The sequence below is a fragment of the Nerophis lumbriciformis genome, linkage group LG03, assembly GCF_033978685.3.
Source record: "Nerophis lumbriciformis linkage group LG03, RoL_Nlum_v2.1, whole genome shotgun sequence".
Classification (NCBI taxonomy): domain Eukaryota; kingdom Metazoa; phylum Chordata; class Actinopteri; order Syngnathiformes; family Syngnathidae; genus Nerophis; species Nerophis lumbriciformis.
Window position 1 is genome coordinate 28478960 of NC_084550.2, and position 16889 is coordinate 28495848.

General features: G+C 48.9%; 1 protein-coding gene across 7 annotated transcripts in view; it reads left to right on the top strand.

Moving 5' to 3' along the window:
* The window catches only part of ctnnd2b (catenin (cadherin-associated protein), delta 2b), a 367161-nt gene that overhangs the window by 204947 nt on the left and 145325 nt on the right, over positions 1-16889 (top strand). For 5 of the 7 annotated variants that reach the window (XM_061936381.2, XM_061936356.2, XM_061936364.2 and 2 more), the window contains 5 exons: positions 1790-1941; positions 2009-2167; positions 3049-3194; positions 4214-4461; positions 5730-5861. In XM_061936381.2, the coding sequence (XP_061792365.2) occupies positions 1790-1941; positions 2009-2167; positions 3049-3194; positions 4214-4461; positions 5730-5861 (837 nt within the window). The remainder of the gene's footprint in view (positions 1-1789; positions 1942-2008; positions 2168-3048; positions 3195-4213; positions 4462-5729; positions 5862-16889) is intronic. The other 2 variants (XM_061936403.2, XM_061936372.2) reach the window with 1 other exon arrangement.

Sequence of the window (16889 nt, forward strand, 5' to 3'; positions counted from 1 at the left end):
GCAAATGTCCAAATTAAAAACACACAAACCATACGAGAGCACTAAATCGAGTGTATGCCCGCGTTCATGTGTAGAACCACACACAGACTGTACAAAGTTAAATGAGTCGATTATATTCAGGAAGCTCCTGGAAAGCGGCTCGTCTGGACAGCAGGTGTGAATATTAAAATCACCCACAATAAGGACACGATCATATTTGGGCAGGATTTCAGCCAGAAATTCAGAAAAGTCAGTTATAAAGTCTTTGTGGTACTTGGGTGGTCGATAGATGACGGCACACAGGACGACATCAGAAAGACCCAGTTCAAACATGCACAGTTCGAAGCTTGAAAAGGAGGATTGTAGGCGGATCTGACGGCATTTAAAGTCATTTTTAAAAACGACTGCTAATCCTCCTCCTTTTCGACCGGACGGCCGTGGGGAATTAAAGTAGGAACACTCCGGAGGCAGAAGTTCATTAAGAGGGGCGGACTCACCGGCTCTCAGCCATGTCTCCGTCACACAGAGGAAGTCCAGTCCGCGGGAAGTGAAGAAATCCTTCAGGATAAAAGTTTTGTTTGTCAAAGATTTTGCGTTCACAAGACCGAACCTGGCGGGGGCCAGCACGTCCAAGGCCGCAATTAATCCGGGTGGGGCCCGACACACAGCCCGCAGGTGGCGGTGATCCACCCCGCGCCTCCGGGGGCGGGGACAGCAGGAGCGACGACGGCAAGCTTCTTCCTCCAAACCAACGATAGGAACCAGCCAGGAGCCGATGGGATCGAGCGAGCGTGGGTGCAGGAGGAGACCGGATACCGCACCATTCCTCCTTCGGGGAGCCACGGGAAGCCGGGCCAGGAGTGCCCTAACTTTCACCAGCTGGCCGCCACGTTTACCGCGGCGCCGGAGACGCTTCCGCCGGGGGAGAGGAGCCAGGGGGCGGGAAAGGAAGGCAGGAATCCGGCCAGGTGAAAAAGCTGACTGGGACGTCGAAAAACCAACGTCGAAGTTGATCATATCAGTGGGAGAGGGGCAAAGATCCAACAGTGTTTGGCGGTCATACACAAGCAGTGAGCTGACAGAGACGAAAATAGACGCAAAAAACACAAAAACGAACAGAGCTGACAGCGAGAGACGGCAGGCCAAAGCAAATACTGGCGCCATCTTGCATCGGGGCGTCTCATGTGTTCATATTTCATTTCGCTATTATTAAAAAAGTGAACATTCTGTTGCATGATGTCATATTCAAAGGTGATAAAAAAGACCCAGAAAGGTCCCAGGTCTACCAAATCTGCATGGCAGCTTTGTGTTAATAGTCCACCTCGCAACTCTGTCTCGTAGTCTCGTTATTTCACCTGTTTGCTCTTGAATTCCACTTTGGTATGTTTTGGGGTTTTTTATTATTATATTTTTCAGAACTTTATGGCCGCACTTTGGTCAGTAGGTGCAGAGTGAGGATGAGTGGTTGTTTGTCTGTATGTGCCCTGGGACTGGCTGGAGACCAGTCTCAATGCACCCCAAAACTGACCCCGTCGGCTGGTCACCATTTTTGTCCCAGAACAGGAAATACATTTCAGGACACACCAAGTGAGTTAGGATACGCTCCGAAGGCCATAAACTGAATAAATCTTTACACTCATGAAGAAACAACCTTGGAGAAGGCTTACATGCGGCAGGAGATAAGCCGGGTCTTAAAGCGGATCGTGACAACGATGAAAAGTGTCTTTCAAGTCTTGAAAGGAGAGAAACCAACACATTTGGAGAGTTGATGAGGTCAGAAGATCCTGATGTCTTCCTGTTCTTTCTCCAGGACAAGGACTTCTCTCTCACAGCGCTCTGCAGCTCAACAACCAGGATGCCTACGCGGCTGCCGGCTACCACAGCAACCAAGCGCTGGCGCTGGGCGAAGTCGTCGCGGGTCGCGGTGGCCATATGGGCGGGGCCGTCCACAGCTACAACCAGGTACGCCTTGTTCGCCGCTTGGCTGTTTGCCTCGTCCTCACGTTGCTTCATCCACCGTCCTCTCCAGGTGACGTCCAGTCGGGCAGCCGCCCAGCTGGACTCGCCCTCGCAGAGAGACTCGTACGCCCAGCAAGCCCATGGGAGCGCCTTCCACATGCCCAGTGAGGTTGGCTCTGCACCTGTTGGACCACCCATGTATTACTCCTGTGCCACCCTGCCCGCACAGGTAGGTCAGGTCCCTCACGCATCGCCCGGCAGGCACAAGACGTTGAAACAATGTTGAGAACTTGTTGAGTTAGGTCCTGACTTTAAGCAACTCAAACTTAACGTTGAAATAGCATGATTTTTGACTATGTTTAATCAATGTTGGGTTCTGACGTTGATTTGACATTGAAATTTGGTCATTTCCCAACCAACAACGTGGATCCAACGTTAGACATCAACGTGGTCTCAATGTACAAACACAACTGTTTTGCAACGTTTCCATCAGCCTCACTAGAACCCTCGCATGTTGTTGTTTTCCCGGTGTTCAGTGTTGGTTCCTGTCTAGTGCTGTTCATTTTTTTTGCTACCCTTCCCGTTTGGGTTTCGTCTCGCGGTGACTTTACCAATATTTCCCAATGTTGTTCGCCCAACCCGGGGACTCGCCTGCCGCTGATTATTAATCAGGAGTGTTTTTATCTGCCAGTGTGGTGTGCCTTGAGATTTCCCTGCCTAGTTTTAATTGAAAGACCTTTGCCTATCGCCTCCGCATCCTGGGGTCGCGCCAACAGCAGCCTCTTGTGGTGGTCATGTGCTGTATTCTGTCAGACTTGCAACGACCTCGGATCATGAATTGCTGGCACGGCCTTCCTTTTTCTGCAAATGAACCCCTCCTCACTTCCCAGGGCAGACGTCTTCACATTCAAGATGCCACGCACAAAAAAGGCTTCTTATCCGACTGCATTAGCAGAAGCCCTTTGAAATATTGAATCAACTTAGTCGCCCTTTTGGAAGAATCAAACGTGTCTGCAGGAGCTAAGAAGGGCGGCACTTTGTCGTACTCCAAGTAAATGTTGCTCATGTCATGAATATTTGAATGAAGTACCACCTGTGTGTGTGTTGCAGCGTGTCAGCTCACCTCTGCAGGCGCTGGGCTCGCCCACCAAGCTGCAGCGTCTGGGCTCCGCCTCCTCCGACATGCCCAGCTACGCCACGCTGCAGCGCGTGTCCTCGCCCAAGCACTCCCCAAGTCGCCTGGCCAAGTCCTACAGGTTGGTGCACCCAACTCAGAGCTGTTGCATGCCGATATTTATATGTGTGTGTGTATATATATATATATATATATATATATATATATATATATATATATATATATATATATATATATATGTGTGTGTGTGTATATGTGTATATTGTCGGAGGCAGATATTTACATATATCCGTATTTAAGTGTTACTTCTTTATTTTCATAATCATATTACAAAACAGCTAGTGTTTTTCTTCCAATTGTGGTCTTTTGGTTGTCTGCAAATACTGTGTGCTAACCTTGAATTTGGAATGTAAGAAAGAGAGATACTCCTTCTTCTTATCTATTCTTCTGTCCAGATGCGGAGGACAATGGGCATGTGTTTAGGCTGGAAAGACAAGACAACGAGGGTGGGAGGGAGAGAGACTTTATAGAAGAGGTTTCCATTTTTTAAGGGAGACCATCTTAGCTGCGCGATTGAATGTTCTATGCTGGACTGGTCTCATGATATTTACAAAGCTTTGCAAATATATACAAAATACCTATTCTGTCTCTGGTGGTTCTTTTACTCAGCTTTAAGTGTCGTAAAGAGCTTGGGAGCGACGACCAGAAACTTGAATTCCCTGGGAGGAACAACTGGTCGAAACGCAACAATATATAAAAGTGCCGTATTCAATACCCAACTCCGCGGTCAGTGTTCATTTCTGATGTGTAAGTCGCTTCCCTTTTTACTTTCCTTTACTTTGATGCACTGCAAGTGTAATACTGATGGTTGGGAGACATAATAAAGAGAAAAGAGTCAAGGAAAAAAGAAGAGAAGTGATATTAGAGCGAAGGGCGTATTCTTCCACTGCGCGCATGTAACTAAAGTGTCTGTTTTGGTCGGACCCCGGGTGCAGAGGAGCTAGGCAGAGCAAGTGCAGAAATAAAGCTAGAGCGGGAATGCGCACGTAGTCGAGTACGCATTTACAAATTTATTTTTTTTATTGTACCCACATCCTGATTTGATGATGAGAGCTGAATGTGAACTTACCGCCCTTGCAGCACCTCGTCGCCCATCAACATGGTCGCCGGCGGCCCCGCCTCCCCGTTGTCGGTGGCCGCCTCGACGGGGGGCAACCTCACCTCCTCCCCCATCCACCAGCTGAGCTCGGTGGTGGGCAGCTACGCCACCCTGTCGCCCACCAAGCGCATGCTGCACCACATCGGGGGAGAGACCTACAAGATATCGCACGAGCTCTACGCCAACGCCACCCTCAAGCGGCCCGGGAGCCTGGCAGGTAGAGGTCAAGGTGGCGCTTTATTCTTACCTTTTCCCACCTCACCTATATGTTGTTTGTGAGTGGGGTTTGATTTCACATTTTGCATGCTAACAGGTATAATAACAAAGTATTTGAGGCTGAGGTGTATACCTGCCAAATTAGCAAAAAAGCTAGCATGCTAACAGTACTATGCTAACAATAGCGTGCTTACAGTTAGCTTTAGTCAAACACCAAATGACTAAGAGGTGTGTACATGTTAAATTAGCTTAATAAATCCAGTATGCTAATGTTAGCATGCTAACTGTAACATGTGTGAAGTACAAAACATGTTACTCTGAGGCGTGTATGTAAATTTAAAAAAAAAATGCTAGCTGTTTAATGTTAGCATGCATCAAGTACCAAAATATGACTGAGGTGTATACCTACAAAAATAGCTGAAAGAAAATCTAGCACACTTAAGTTAGCATGCTAACAGGTATTACAACAAAATATTTGGCGATGAGGTGTATACCTGCCAAATTAGCAAAAGTGCTAGCATGCTATTATGAGAATTGTTGCACACCCCCTCAATGTGTACCTTGACTTCAAGTGGTCTAAGGTCTATGAACGAGCGAGCATGCTAATATGAGACATGTTGCACACCCTCTCGTAGAGTCAATGTGTACCTTGACTTCAAGTGGTCTAAGGTCTATGAACGAGCTAGCATGCTAATGTGAGACATGTTGCACACCCTCTCATAGAGTCAATGTGTACCTTGACTTCAAGTGGTCTAAGGTCTATGAACGAGCTAGCATGCTAATGTGAGACATGTTGCACACCCTCTCATAGAGTCGATGTGTACCTTGACTTCAAGTGGTCTAAGGTCTATGAACGAGCTAGCATGCTAATATAAGACATGTTGCACACCCTCTCATAGAGTCGATGTGTACCTGGACTTCAAGTGGTCTACGGTCTATGAAAGAGCTAGCGTGCTAATGTGAGACATGTTGCACACCCTCTCATAGAGTCAATGTGTACCTTGACTTCAAGTGGTCTAAGGTCTATGAATGAGCTAGCATGCTAATATGAGACATATTGTACACCCTCTCAATGTGTACCTTGACTTCAAGTGGTCTAAGGTCTATGAACGAGCTAGCGTGCTAATGTGAGACATGTTGCACACCCTCTCATAGAGTCAATGTGTACCTTGACTTCAAGTGGTCTAAGGTCTATGAACGAGCCAGCATGCTAATATGTCAATGTGTACCTAGACTTTAAGTGGTCTAAGGTCTAAGGTCTATGTCGGGTGTGTCCCCCAGGCTCCAGGGGCTCGTACAGCAGCCAGCACAGTCACCTTGGCTCCGAGCTGCGACCTCTGCAGTCTCCTGAGCACCACATCGACCCCATCTACGAGGACCGGGTCTACACCAAGCCCAACCTGCGGGGACAAGGTGAGCCACAGTCAGTGAAACCTCACACAAAGTTCCTAAGCCGGAGGCAAAGAGGTGGTGAGAACTTTAGAAAAGGCTAGAATACTGAATGCAAGCACCGTGTACTTCGGTTTTTGTTAGGGATCTGATCCAGAAGGTCAGACGACAAATGAAAGGAACAAAACCCAAAATACTTCTCCTCATAATAAATAACGGAAATATGATAAATATGCTCCAGACTAGAAATGGACCGATACCGACTATTAGTATCGATAACTGATAATTGGAGCCGATTTAAAGTGAAAGTGACATATTGGTGTTGAAATGTAGAATAATACTATTACACAATGCACCTGTAGCATGTTTATTGTATGTATATATATATATATATATATATATATATATATATATATATATTTATACAAACATACATATGTGTGTATGTATATATATATATATATATATATATATATATATATATATATATATATATATATATATGTATATGTATGTATATATATATATATGTATATGTATAAATGTGTATGTATATATGTGTTGTGGTACCTGATTCTCACCAAGACACAGGATTGGTTTTGCAGCAAGCCGAAAAGGGCATTTATTGTACAAGTCTTTTTAGGAAGGGCGGGGTGTGGAATCAGCAAACTTAAAGTGTCCAATAATAAACAGAAATATCTCCCATCTGGGGCTCTCAGTCCTTCACACAGCACACTTCCTTAAAGGTCAAAGGTTATTGCCGCCTGATGCACCTGCCTTGACACAGAGGAGAGCCAGACCTGAATGAGGCAGAGTTAAGAACAGTTTGTAGCTGGGCCCCACCTGGCCGCACAGCTGGTGGCACTTCAGGCTGATTGAGCAGGTACAGGGGAAAGTACCGCCCCTCGATGATGCGGCCAAGGCTGGGGCGTTGTCTTCCTTGTTCCACTCTACCTCCATTCCCTGGCTCCTCCCCTGTGAGGTGCCTACCTGTCAGGCGGTGCCTGAGTGAGACTCCACATATCCCCCCCCTAAGCTCGCCGGGCGGTCCGGGAGCTTCTTTGTCCTCTTCATAGAGCCGGGACATGGCGTCTGCATGTGGGATCGCCTTCCCAGGCCGATATTCCACGGTGAAGTGGTAATTCTGTAGTTCCAGGAACCAGCGTGTGACGCGATCGTTTCGATCCTTATTTGTGGATATCCACTTCAAGGGGGCGTGGTCTGTCACCAAGGTGAAGGTCCTACCCCATAGGTAGTAGCGGAGGTGGTGTATTGCCCATTTGACTGCCAAGCACTCCTTTTCCACTGTGGCATAGTTTCGCTCATGGCTCTGGAGCTTCCGACTAATAAATGTCACTGGGTGCTCCTCTCCATCCACGAGCTGGGCGAGCACAGCTCCAATTCCCGTGCCTGAGGCGTCTGTGTGGAGGATGAACGGCTGGCTGAAGTCGGGGGCTTTCAACACCGGTTCTTCAAATAGGGCTTTCTTCAACATGTTGAAGGCAGTCTCGGCCTCAGCCATCCAGGTGACATGATGGGGCAATTTGTTCCGTGTCAGTTCATACATCGGTGTTGCAATCGTAGAGAAATTTTTAATAAACTTTTGATAATATGATACCAGGCCAATAAATGATTTTACTTGCTTTTTCGTCAAGGGTCGGGGCCATTCCCTGATGCGCTCCACTTTGCGGGCCTGGGGTTTTACGTCGCCTCTTCCTATGGTGTAGCCAAGATAATCAGTCTCAATCAGACCCACTCGGCACTTCTTAGCGTTGACAGTCAGTCCGGCACGTCTCAGGGCTCCCAGGACTGCGTCGAGATGCTGGAGATGGAGAGACCAGCTGGTGCTGTGAATCACAATATCGTCTAGGTAGGCGGCTGCGTATTCTTGGTGGGGCCGTAGAACTCGGTCCATCATCCTCTGGAATGTTGCCGGGGCCCCGTGTATCCCGAACGGTAAGACAGTATATTGGAACAGCCCCTCGGGTGTGGAGAAAGCCGTTTTAGGTTTCGCCCTTTCCGTCAATGGCACCTGCCAGTAGCCCTTGGTCAGGTCCAGGGTGCTGATGAAACGAGCAGGTCCGAGCCGCTCTATCGGCTCATCTACTCTGGGCATGGGATAAGCGTCATACAGTGAAATCTCATTCAATTTGCGAAAGTCATTACAAAATCTCAGGGACCCGTCTGGTTTTGGCACAATAACAATTGGGCTGGACCATGGACTATGGGATTCCTCTATTACTCCAAGTTCTAACATTTTCTTTACCTCTTCTTTTATAGCCGCCCGCCTGGCTTCTGGGATTCGGTAGGGCCTTTGTCTTATCACCTTTCCGGGTTTGGTCTCAATGTCATGTTTGATCGCCTGGGTCCATCCATCCATCCATCCATCTTCCTCCGCTTATCCGAGGTCGGGTCGCGGGGGCAGCAGCTTAAGCAGGGAAGCCCAGACTTCCCTCTCCCCAGCCACTTCGTCCAGCTCTTCCTGTGGGACCCGAGGCGTTCCCAGGCCAGCCGGGAGACATAGTCTTCCCAACGTGTCCTGGGTCTTCCCCGCGGCCTCCTACCGGTGGGACGTGCCCTAAACACCTCCCTAGGGAGGCGTTCGGGTGGCATCCTGACCAGATGCCCGAACCACCTCATCTGGCTCCTCTCGATGTGGAGGAGCAGCGGCTTTACTTTGAGCTCCTCCTGGATGGCAGAGCTTCTCACCCTATCTCTAAGGGAGAGCCCCGCCACCCGGCGGAGGAAACTATTTTCGGCCGCTTGTACCCGGGATCTTGTCCTTTCGGTCATAACCCAAAGCTCATGACCATAGGTGAGGATGGGAACGTAGATCGACCGGTAAATTGAGAGCGTTGCCTTCCGGCTCAGCTCCTTCTTCACCACAACGGATCGATACAGCGTCCGCATTACTGAAGACGCCGCACCGATCCGCCTGTCGATCTCACGATCCACTCTTCCCCCACTCGTGAACAAGACTCCGAGGTACTTGAACTCCTCCACTTGGGGCAAGATCTCCTCCCCAACCCGAAGATGGCACTCCACCCTTTTCCGGGCGAGGACCATGGACTCGGACTTGGAGGTGCTGATTCTCATCCCAGTCGCTTCACACTCAGCTGCGAACCGATCCAGTGAGAGCTGAAGATCCTGGCCAGATGAAGCCATCAGGACCACATCATCTGCAAAAAGCAGAGACCTAATCCTGCAGCCACCAAACCAGATCCCCTCAACGCCTTGACTGCGCCTAGAAATTCTGTCCATAAAAGTTATGAACAGAATCGGTGACAAAGGGCAGCCTTGGCGGAGTCCAACCCTCACTGGAAACGTGTCCGACTTACTACCGGCAATGCGGACCAAGCTCTGGCACGGATCATACAGGGAGCGGACTGCCACAATCAGACAGTCCGATACCCCGTACTCTCTGAGCACTCCCCACAGGACTTCCCGAGGGACACGGTCGAATGCCTTCTCCAAGTCCACAAAACACATGTAGACTGGTTGGGCAAACTCCCATGCACCCTCAAGGACCCTGCCGAGAGTATAGAGCTGGTCCACAGTTCCACGACCAGGACGGAAACCACACTGTTCCTCCTGAATCCGAGGTTCGACTATCCGGCGTAGCCTCCTCTCCAGTACACCTGAATAGACCTTACCGGGAAGGCTGAGGAGTGTGATCCCACGATAGTTGGAACACACCCTCCGGTTCCCCTTCTTAAAGAGAGGAACCACCACCCCGGTCTGCCAATCCAGAGGTACCCCCCCCCGATGTCCACGCGATGCTGCAGAGTCTTGTCAACCAAGACAGCCCCACAGCATCCAGAGCCTTAAGGAACTCCGGGCGGTTCTCATCTACCCCCGGGGCCTTGCCACCGAGGAGCTTTTTAACTACCTCAGCAACCTCAGCCCCAGAAATAGGAGAGCCCACCACAGACTCCCCAGGCACTGCTTCCTCATAGGAAGACGTGTTGGTGGGATTGAGGAGGTCTTCGAAGTATTCCCTCCACCGATCCACAACATCCGCAGTCGAGGTCAGCAGAACACCATCCTCACCATACACGGTGTTGATAGTGCACTGCTTCCCCTTCCTGAGGCGGCGGATGGTGGACCAGAATTGCTTCGAAGCCGTCCGGAAGTCGTTTTCCATGGCCTCACCGAACTCCTCCCATGTCCGAGTTTTTGCCTCTGCGACCGCTGAAGCCGCACACCGCTTGGCCTGTCGGTACTTGTCCGCTGCCTCAGGAGTCCTATGAGTCAAAAGAACCCGATAGGACTCCTTCTTCAGCTTGACGGCATCCCTCACCGCCGGTGTCCACCAACGGGTTCTAGGATTACCGCCACGACAAGCACCAACTACCTTGCGGCCACAGCTCCAATCAGCCGCCTCGACAATAGAGGCGCGGAACATGGTCCATTCAGACTCAATGTCCAGCACCTCCCTCGTGACATGTTCAAAGTTCTTCCGGAGGTGGGAATTGAAACTCTCTCTGACAGGAGACTCTGCCAGACGTTCCCAGCAAACCCTCACAATGCGTTTGGGCCTGCCAGGTCTGTCCGGCATCCTCCCCCACCATCGCAGCCAACTCACCACCAGGTAGTGATCGGTAGAAAGCTCCGCCCCTCTCTTCACCCGAGTGTCCAAAACATGAGGCCGCAAATCCGATGACACAACTACAAAGTCGATCATGGAACTGCGGCCTAGGGTGTCCTGGTGCCAAGTGCACATATGGATACCCTTATGTTTGAACATGGTGTTTGTTATTGACAATCTGTGACGAGCACAAAAGTCCAATAACAAAACACCACTCGGATTCAGATCCGGGCGGCCATTCTTCCCAATCACGCCTCTCCAGGTTTCACTGTCGCTGCCAACATGAGCATTGAAGTCTCCCAGTAGAACGAGGGAATCACCCGGGGGCGCACTCTCAAGTACTCCCTCGAGTGAATCCAAAAAGGGTGGGTACTCTGAGCTGCGGTTTGGCGCATAAGCGCAAACCACAGTCAGGACCCGTTCCCCCACCCGAAGGCGGAGGGAAGCTACCCTCTCGTTCACCGGGTTGAACTCCAATGTGCAGGCTCTGAGCCGGGGGGAAACAAGAATTGCCACCCCAGCCCGTCGCCTCTCACTGCCGGCAACGCCAGAGTGGAAGAGAGTCCAGCCCCTCTCGAGAGAACTGGTTCCAGAGCCCTTGCTGTGCGTCGAAGTGAGTCCGACTACATCTAGCCGGAACTTCTCCACCTCGCGCGCTAGCTCAGGCTCCTTCCCCCCCAGCGAGGTGACGTTCCACGTCCCAAGAGCTAGCTTCTGTAGCCGAGGATCGGACCGCCAAGTGCCCTGCCTTCGGCTTCCGCCCAGCTCACATCGCACCCGACCTCTATGACCCCTGCTATGGGTGGTGAGCCCATTGGAGGGGGGACCCAAGTTGCCTCTTCGGGCTGTGCCCGGCCGGGCCCCATGGGGGCAGGCCCGGCCACCAGGCGCTCGCCATCGTGCCCCACCTCCGGGCCTGGCTCCAGAGGGGGGCCCCGGTGACCCGCGTCCGGGCGAGGGAAATCTGGGTTCCTTGTCAGTGTTCCTCATAGAGATCTTCGAGCTGCTCTTTGTCTGATCCCTCACCTAGGACCAGTTTGCCTTGGGAGACCCTACCAGGGGGCATAAAGCCCCCGGACAACATAGCTCCTAGGATCATTGGGACACGCAAACTCCTCTACCACGTTAAGGTGGCAGCTCAGAGAGGAGTTCGCCTGGGTCCTTCCTGGCAATTCCGAGAGGCGGTCCTGGTTCCGTCCCAGAAGTTCCTTCACCTCCTGCTTTTGGGACGGGGAGAGGTCCTCTCCTATAGGTACCGGGGGAGTGGTCTGGGGAGAGTGTGCAGTTAAAAACGCAGTAGATGGCACCGGCTCTGCCGCATGCCATTTTTTCAGAATATTTACATGGTAAATTTGGTGACCTTTCCGCCGGCCTGGCTGGTTTACCTTGTAGTTGACGGGGCCCATTCTCTCAATTACCTCGTAAGGCCCCTGCCATCTGGCCAAGAACTTGCACTCGCTGGACGGAACTAATACCAGCACTTTTTCCCCAACTTGGAACTCTCGGAGTGTGGCACCTCTGTTATATGTTTTCGCCTGTTCTCTTTGGGCTTTTTCCATATGTTCTCTTACCATGGGCCAGATTTTGCGAGCCCGGGCTTGTAGTTGGGCGACATGGTCGATCACACTGCGGTGTGGCGAGGGTTGGTTCTCCCAGGTCTCTTTCGCAATGTCCAGCACGCCTCGGGGACGTCGGCCATAGACAAGCTCAAAGGGGGAGAAGCCAGTGGACGCCTGGGGAACCTCTCTGATGGCAAAGAGGACATATGGAATGAGGTGATCTCAGTCTTTCCCGTCTTCGTCGGCTACTTTTTTTAGCATCTTCTTCAACGTACAGTTGAAACGTTCCACCAGGCCATCTGTCTGAGGATGATATATAGAGGTTCGTATACGTTTCACTTTCAGCCATTTGTACAGCATGGTTAGCACTTGTGACATAAAACATGTGCCCTGGTCCGTTAAAATCTCATGTGCTATCGCTTTGGCTGAGGCTGTGCATAATGGTACAGCCTCAGGATATCGGGTGGCATAGTCTAGTATTACCAGTATGTAGCGATGTCCTCTGGCTGACTTTGGGAGTGGTCCAACGATGTCCATTGCCAGACGTGAGAATGGGGTGCTGATGATGGGGAGTGGGACCAAGGGGTTTTGATAGGTGGGTCTCGGTGCATTCTTTTGGCATTCAGGACAGCCCTTGCAAAAGTCTTCTATGGCTCGTTTCACACCGGGCCAATAGAAGCGGGTTATTATGCGGTCATACGTCTTTTGTATACCTAGTTGAGCTCCCAGCTGATGAGTGTGGGCAAGATAAAGCACTCGGGAGATATACGACTTGGGCACCAGCAGTTGCTCAATTATGTCCCTGCCCTTAGTTAGCACCCCTCTATACAGAAGGCCATTTTTTATCAGAAAATACGGTGAATTAAGTGCACTCACCCCTTCACATTTCTGTCCGTCAATTTCCACTACTTGCTGTCGGGCCCAGCTGAGGTTCTGATCATTCCACTGGGCAGTGGCAAACTCGCCCGTTTTTTTGGTTGATGCTCTCTTCTGGTACGGGGAACTCCACAAAGGGGTCCCCTTCCTCTTCTGCCTCCTCCTCCTCCTTCCTGCTCTCCCGTCGCTCCTCTTCAGCCGAGCTGTCACTCCGTGGGGCATCTGACGAGGGCCTAAACGCGGGGCAGGCTGCAAGCGGTCTCATATTTTTGAGTCCATTGTTGCGACGGCGACGCTGCCGTGGAACGGCACTTGGAATGTAGCCCGGGGTCCAGTAACGGCCAAAGAGTACACAGTCAGACCCGATGAGTAGGGGAACAGGCAGGTTTGGTACCACTCCAGCTGCTACCAGTGCATCCCCTCGGGGTGTCTGAATGTGTATATGGCTCACCGGATACTGGCGGACATCTCCATGTACACACGTCACTGGAACAGTGTCTTCGCTGAGGGGTCCGGCCAGGTCAACATGTACCAGGGTCACAGCGCTCCCACTGTCCAGCAATGCATGTGCATCGGTCCCCCCGATCTTCACTGGAAGGCTGGCATGCTGTCGTCGTCCACTCCCCGTGTGGAGGCATGGTTTTCCTGCATCTGAGCTGGGGGCTGTGGCCATGGAGACATCACGGTCGCGTTCCGGGCACGCCCAAGACATGTGGTCCGGGTGTCCACACACATAACATTTCCGAGGTGGGGCCCGACAGGGTCTCTCGGGGCCAGCGCCCTGAGGTCGGGGTGGGGACGGAGCTGGCGGTGGCGCTCTTCGGCGGTCGCGCCCTAGCTTCTCTTCCCCGGTGGGTCTGGCCGTTTCCATACGGGTGGCTCTCAGCATTTCCATGCTCACTTGGTGGTTCTCTAATAACGCCACCAACTGCTCCACAGTTAAAGGGCTCACTTGTGCGGCATACATCCGGGCATCAGGCGGCAAGGCTCGGATACAGCGGTCTATCACCAGTCTATCTACAGAGGGGGGGTTCCCTTCGGTCGTTAGCCAGCGGTGTGTTAGGCGGAGCAGTGCGGCTACCTGCTGTCGCGGGGGTTGTGTGGGCTGGAAGGTCCAGTTGTGATATCGCTGGGCCCTGGCAGGCAGACTGCACCCTTGGCTGTCGAGAATGGCTTTCTTTAGTTTCTTAAAGTCTTGAGCATCCGCCAATGCCAGGTCGCTACACACCCGCTGGGCTTCTCCAGTGAGGAAAGGTGCCAGAATGGATCCCCATTCAGCTACCGGCCACTTCTCCCGGGCCGCAGTGCGCTCGAAAAGCTCCAAGTAGGCTTCCACATCATCCTCACCCGATAACTTAGTTAGGACTGCAGCGGGTGGCCGTGTACTAGCCACATCTTTAGCAATTTTTTTTTTTACTAATTCTTGTACCGCACTTTGAAGTTCAGCTTGGCTTTTTAGCAAAGCACTCAGTGCTTCCGTGTGTGACATCATCAGAGGTTGAGGTGAATCAGAGTACCTGCATTCTCCACCATATGTGGTACCTGATTCTCACCAAGACACAGGATTGGTTTTGCAGCAAGCCGAAAAGGGCATTTATTGTACAAGTCTTTTTAGGAAGGGCGGGGTGTGGAATCAGCAAACTTAAAGTGTCCAATAATAAACAGAAATATCTCCCATCTGGGGCTCTCAGTCCTTCACACAGCACACTTCCTTAAAGGTCAAAGGTTATTGCCGCCTGATGCACCTGCCTTGACACAGAGGAGAGCCAGACCTGAATGAGGCAGAGTTAAGAACAGTTTGTAGCTGGGCCCCACCTGGCCGCACAGCTGGTGGCACTTCAGGCTGATTGAGCAGGTACAGGGGAAAGTACCGCCCCTCGATGATGCGGCCAAGGCTGGGGCGTTGTCTTCCTTGTTCCACTCTACCTCCATTCCCTGGCTCCTCCCCTGTGAGGTGCCTACCTGTCAGGCGGTGCCTGAGTGAGACTCCACAGTGTATATGTGTATATATGTATGTATATATATGTATATGTATATATATGTATATGTATATATATATGTATGTATATATATATGTATATATATGTATATGTATATGTGTATATGTATATGTACATATATTTATATATATGTATATTTATATATGTATATATACATATATGTGTGTGTGTATCTATAGATATGTGTATATATTTATGAATATGTATATATATATATGTATATGTATAGACGTATGTATGTATGTATATATGTATATATATATATGTACATGTATGTATGTATATGTATATGTATTTATATATGTACATGTATATATGTATATGTATATATATTTATATATATGTATATTTATATATGTATATATATTTATATATATGTATATTTATATATGTGTATATATATATGTGTGTGTGTATCTATAGATATGTGTATATATTTATGAATATGTATATATATATATATATATATATATATATATATATATATATGTATATATATGTATGTATATATGTTTGTATGTATGTATATATATGTATATGTATATATATTTATATATATGTATATATATATGTATATTTATATATGTGTGTATATATATATATATATATATATATATATATATATATATATATATATATATATATATATATGTATATATATATATATATATATATATATATATATATATATATATATATGTGTGTATATATATATATATATATATATATATATATATATACATATATATATATATATATATATATATATATATATATATATATATATATATATTATCCTTGTTTTTTAAGGTACTGGGTCCAGTTTGTTGCTCTGTCTCTCCCACAATACCCCTGGTGGAATACAGCCGTGTAAACAAAAACAATTGCTGCCCAGCCCCAAGAATGGATTGCGAAATCCTGTGCCCTTTCGAGTAGATTCACCCGGTCACTACATCAGGTTCACCTGCAAACTCAATTCAGATTCTGCACAAAACAAATCTACTTTTCGCAGCATTTTTACTGTACAAAAGTAGCCCACAGTATCCTCCCAACTAAAGTGTTAATATATTCGTGTCAATGGTCCTTTAAACATATATATTACTATTTAAAACTGTTTAAACTGTACAAGACTTAATAACAGACTATTATTGGCTTCCACATTTCTAGGGACACGTAAAAAAACCCATCCTAAAATAGCCCACGGCTGACTATAAATAGCTGCACCGTGTCTAAATTTGAGCCATGTGACGTTCCGAACAAACGCGGCGGATGACAGGAATGAAAGCGAAAGTGAAAGTACGTGCTTGTCGCCGCAAGGAGGAAGTGTTCACGTTCCGTCAGAGCGTGGGCCACGTCTAATTGGGGTCTCCGTGTCAATTTGTCCTTCGCTCGCAGTCTGCGGGATAATTAGCTTTAAGGCTGATAATTAATCTCAATTAATACTTGTTCTTTGGCTTCCAAATGGCAGCTCATCAAGCATGCCTTGAAAATGTGTTGGTCAATATTTTGTTCCATGCAATTAATACAACATAGACAGGTGGACTCATTCAACATTAGAATGCTTTTGATGATTAAACATACTGTATATACTATTGCAATTAAAGAAGAATTTAGTCCTTAACTAAAATAGTGAACATACTCGACAACTTGTCTTTTAGTAGTAAGTAAACAAAGCAAGGTCCATAAAGACATGGATGACAGAGTCTGGCATGGATGAACTTGACTGGCCTGCACAGAGTCCTGACCTGAACCCCGATAGAACACCTTTTGGGATGAATTAGAACGGAGACTGAGAGCCAGGCTGTGACAGTCTCTCGCTGTCGGGGTTCCATGGACCACCAAGGACTGACATGACTGCAAGCAGTTTGTGACTTCGTTTTCAATAGTCTCTGGTCGGGTCGCTTTTCAGCTCCTTCCTCTTCCACTGCTCGCTCTTCCGGTCGCTTTTCAGCCTCCCGCGTCGTCTCTCCAGCTCCTTCTGCCCCGTCGTTCTCGGCTGCCGCCCTTTTACACACTGGGAGGGGATTAC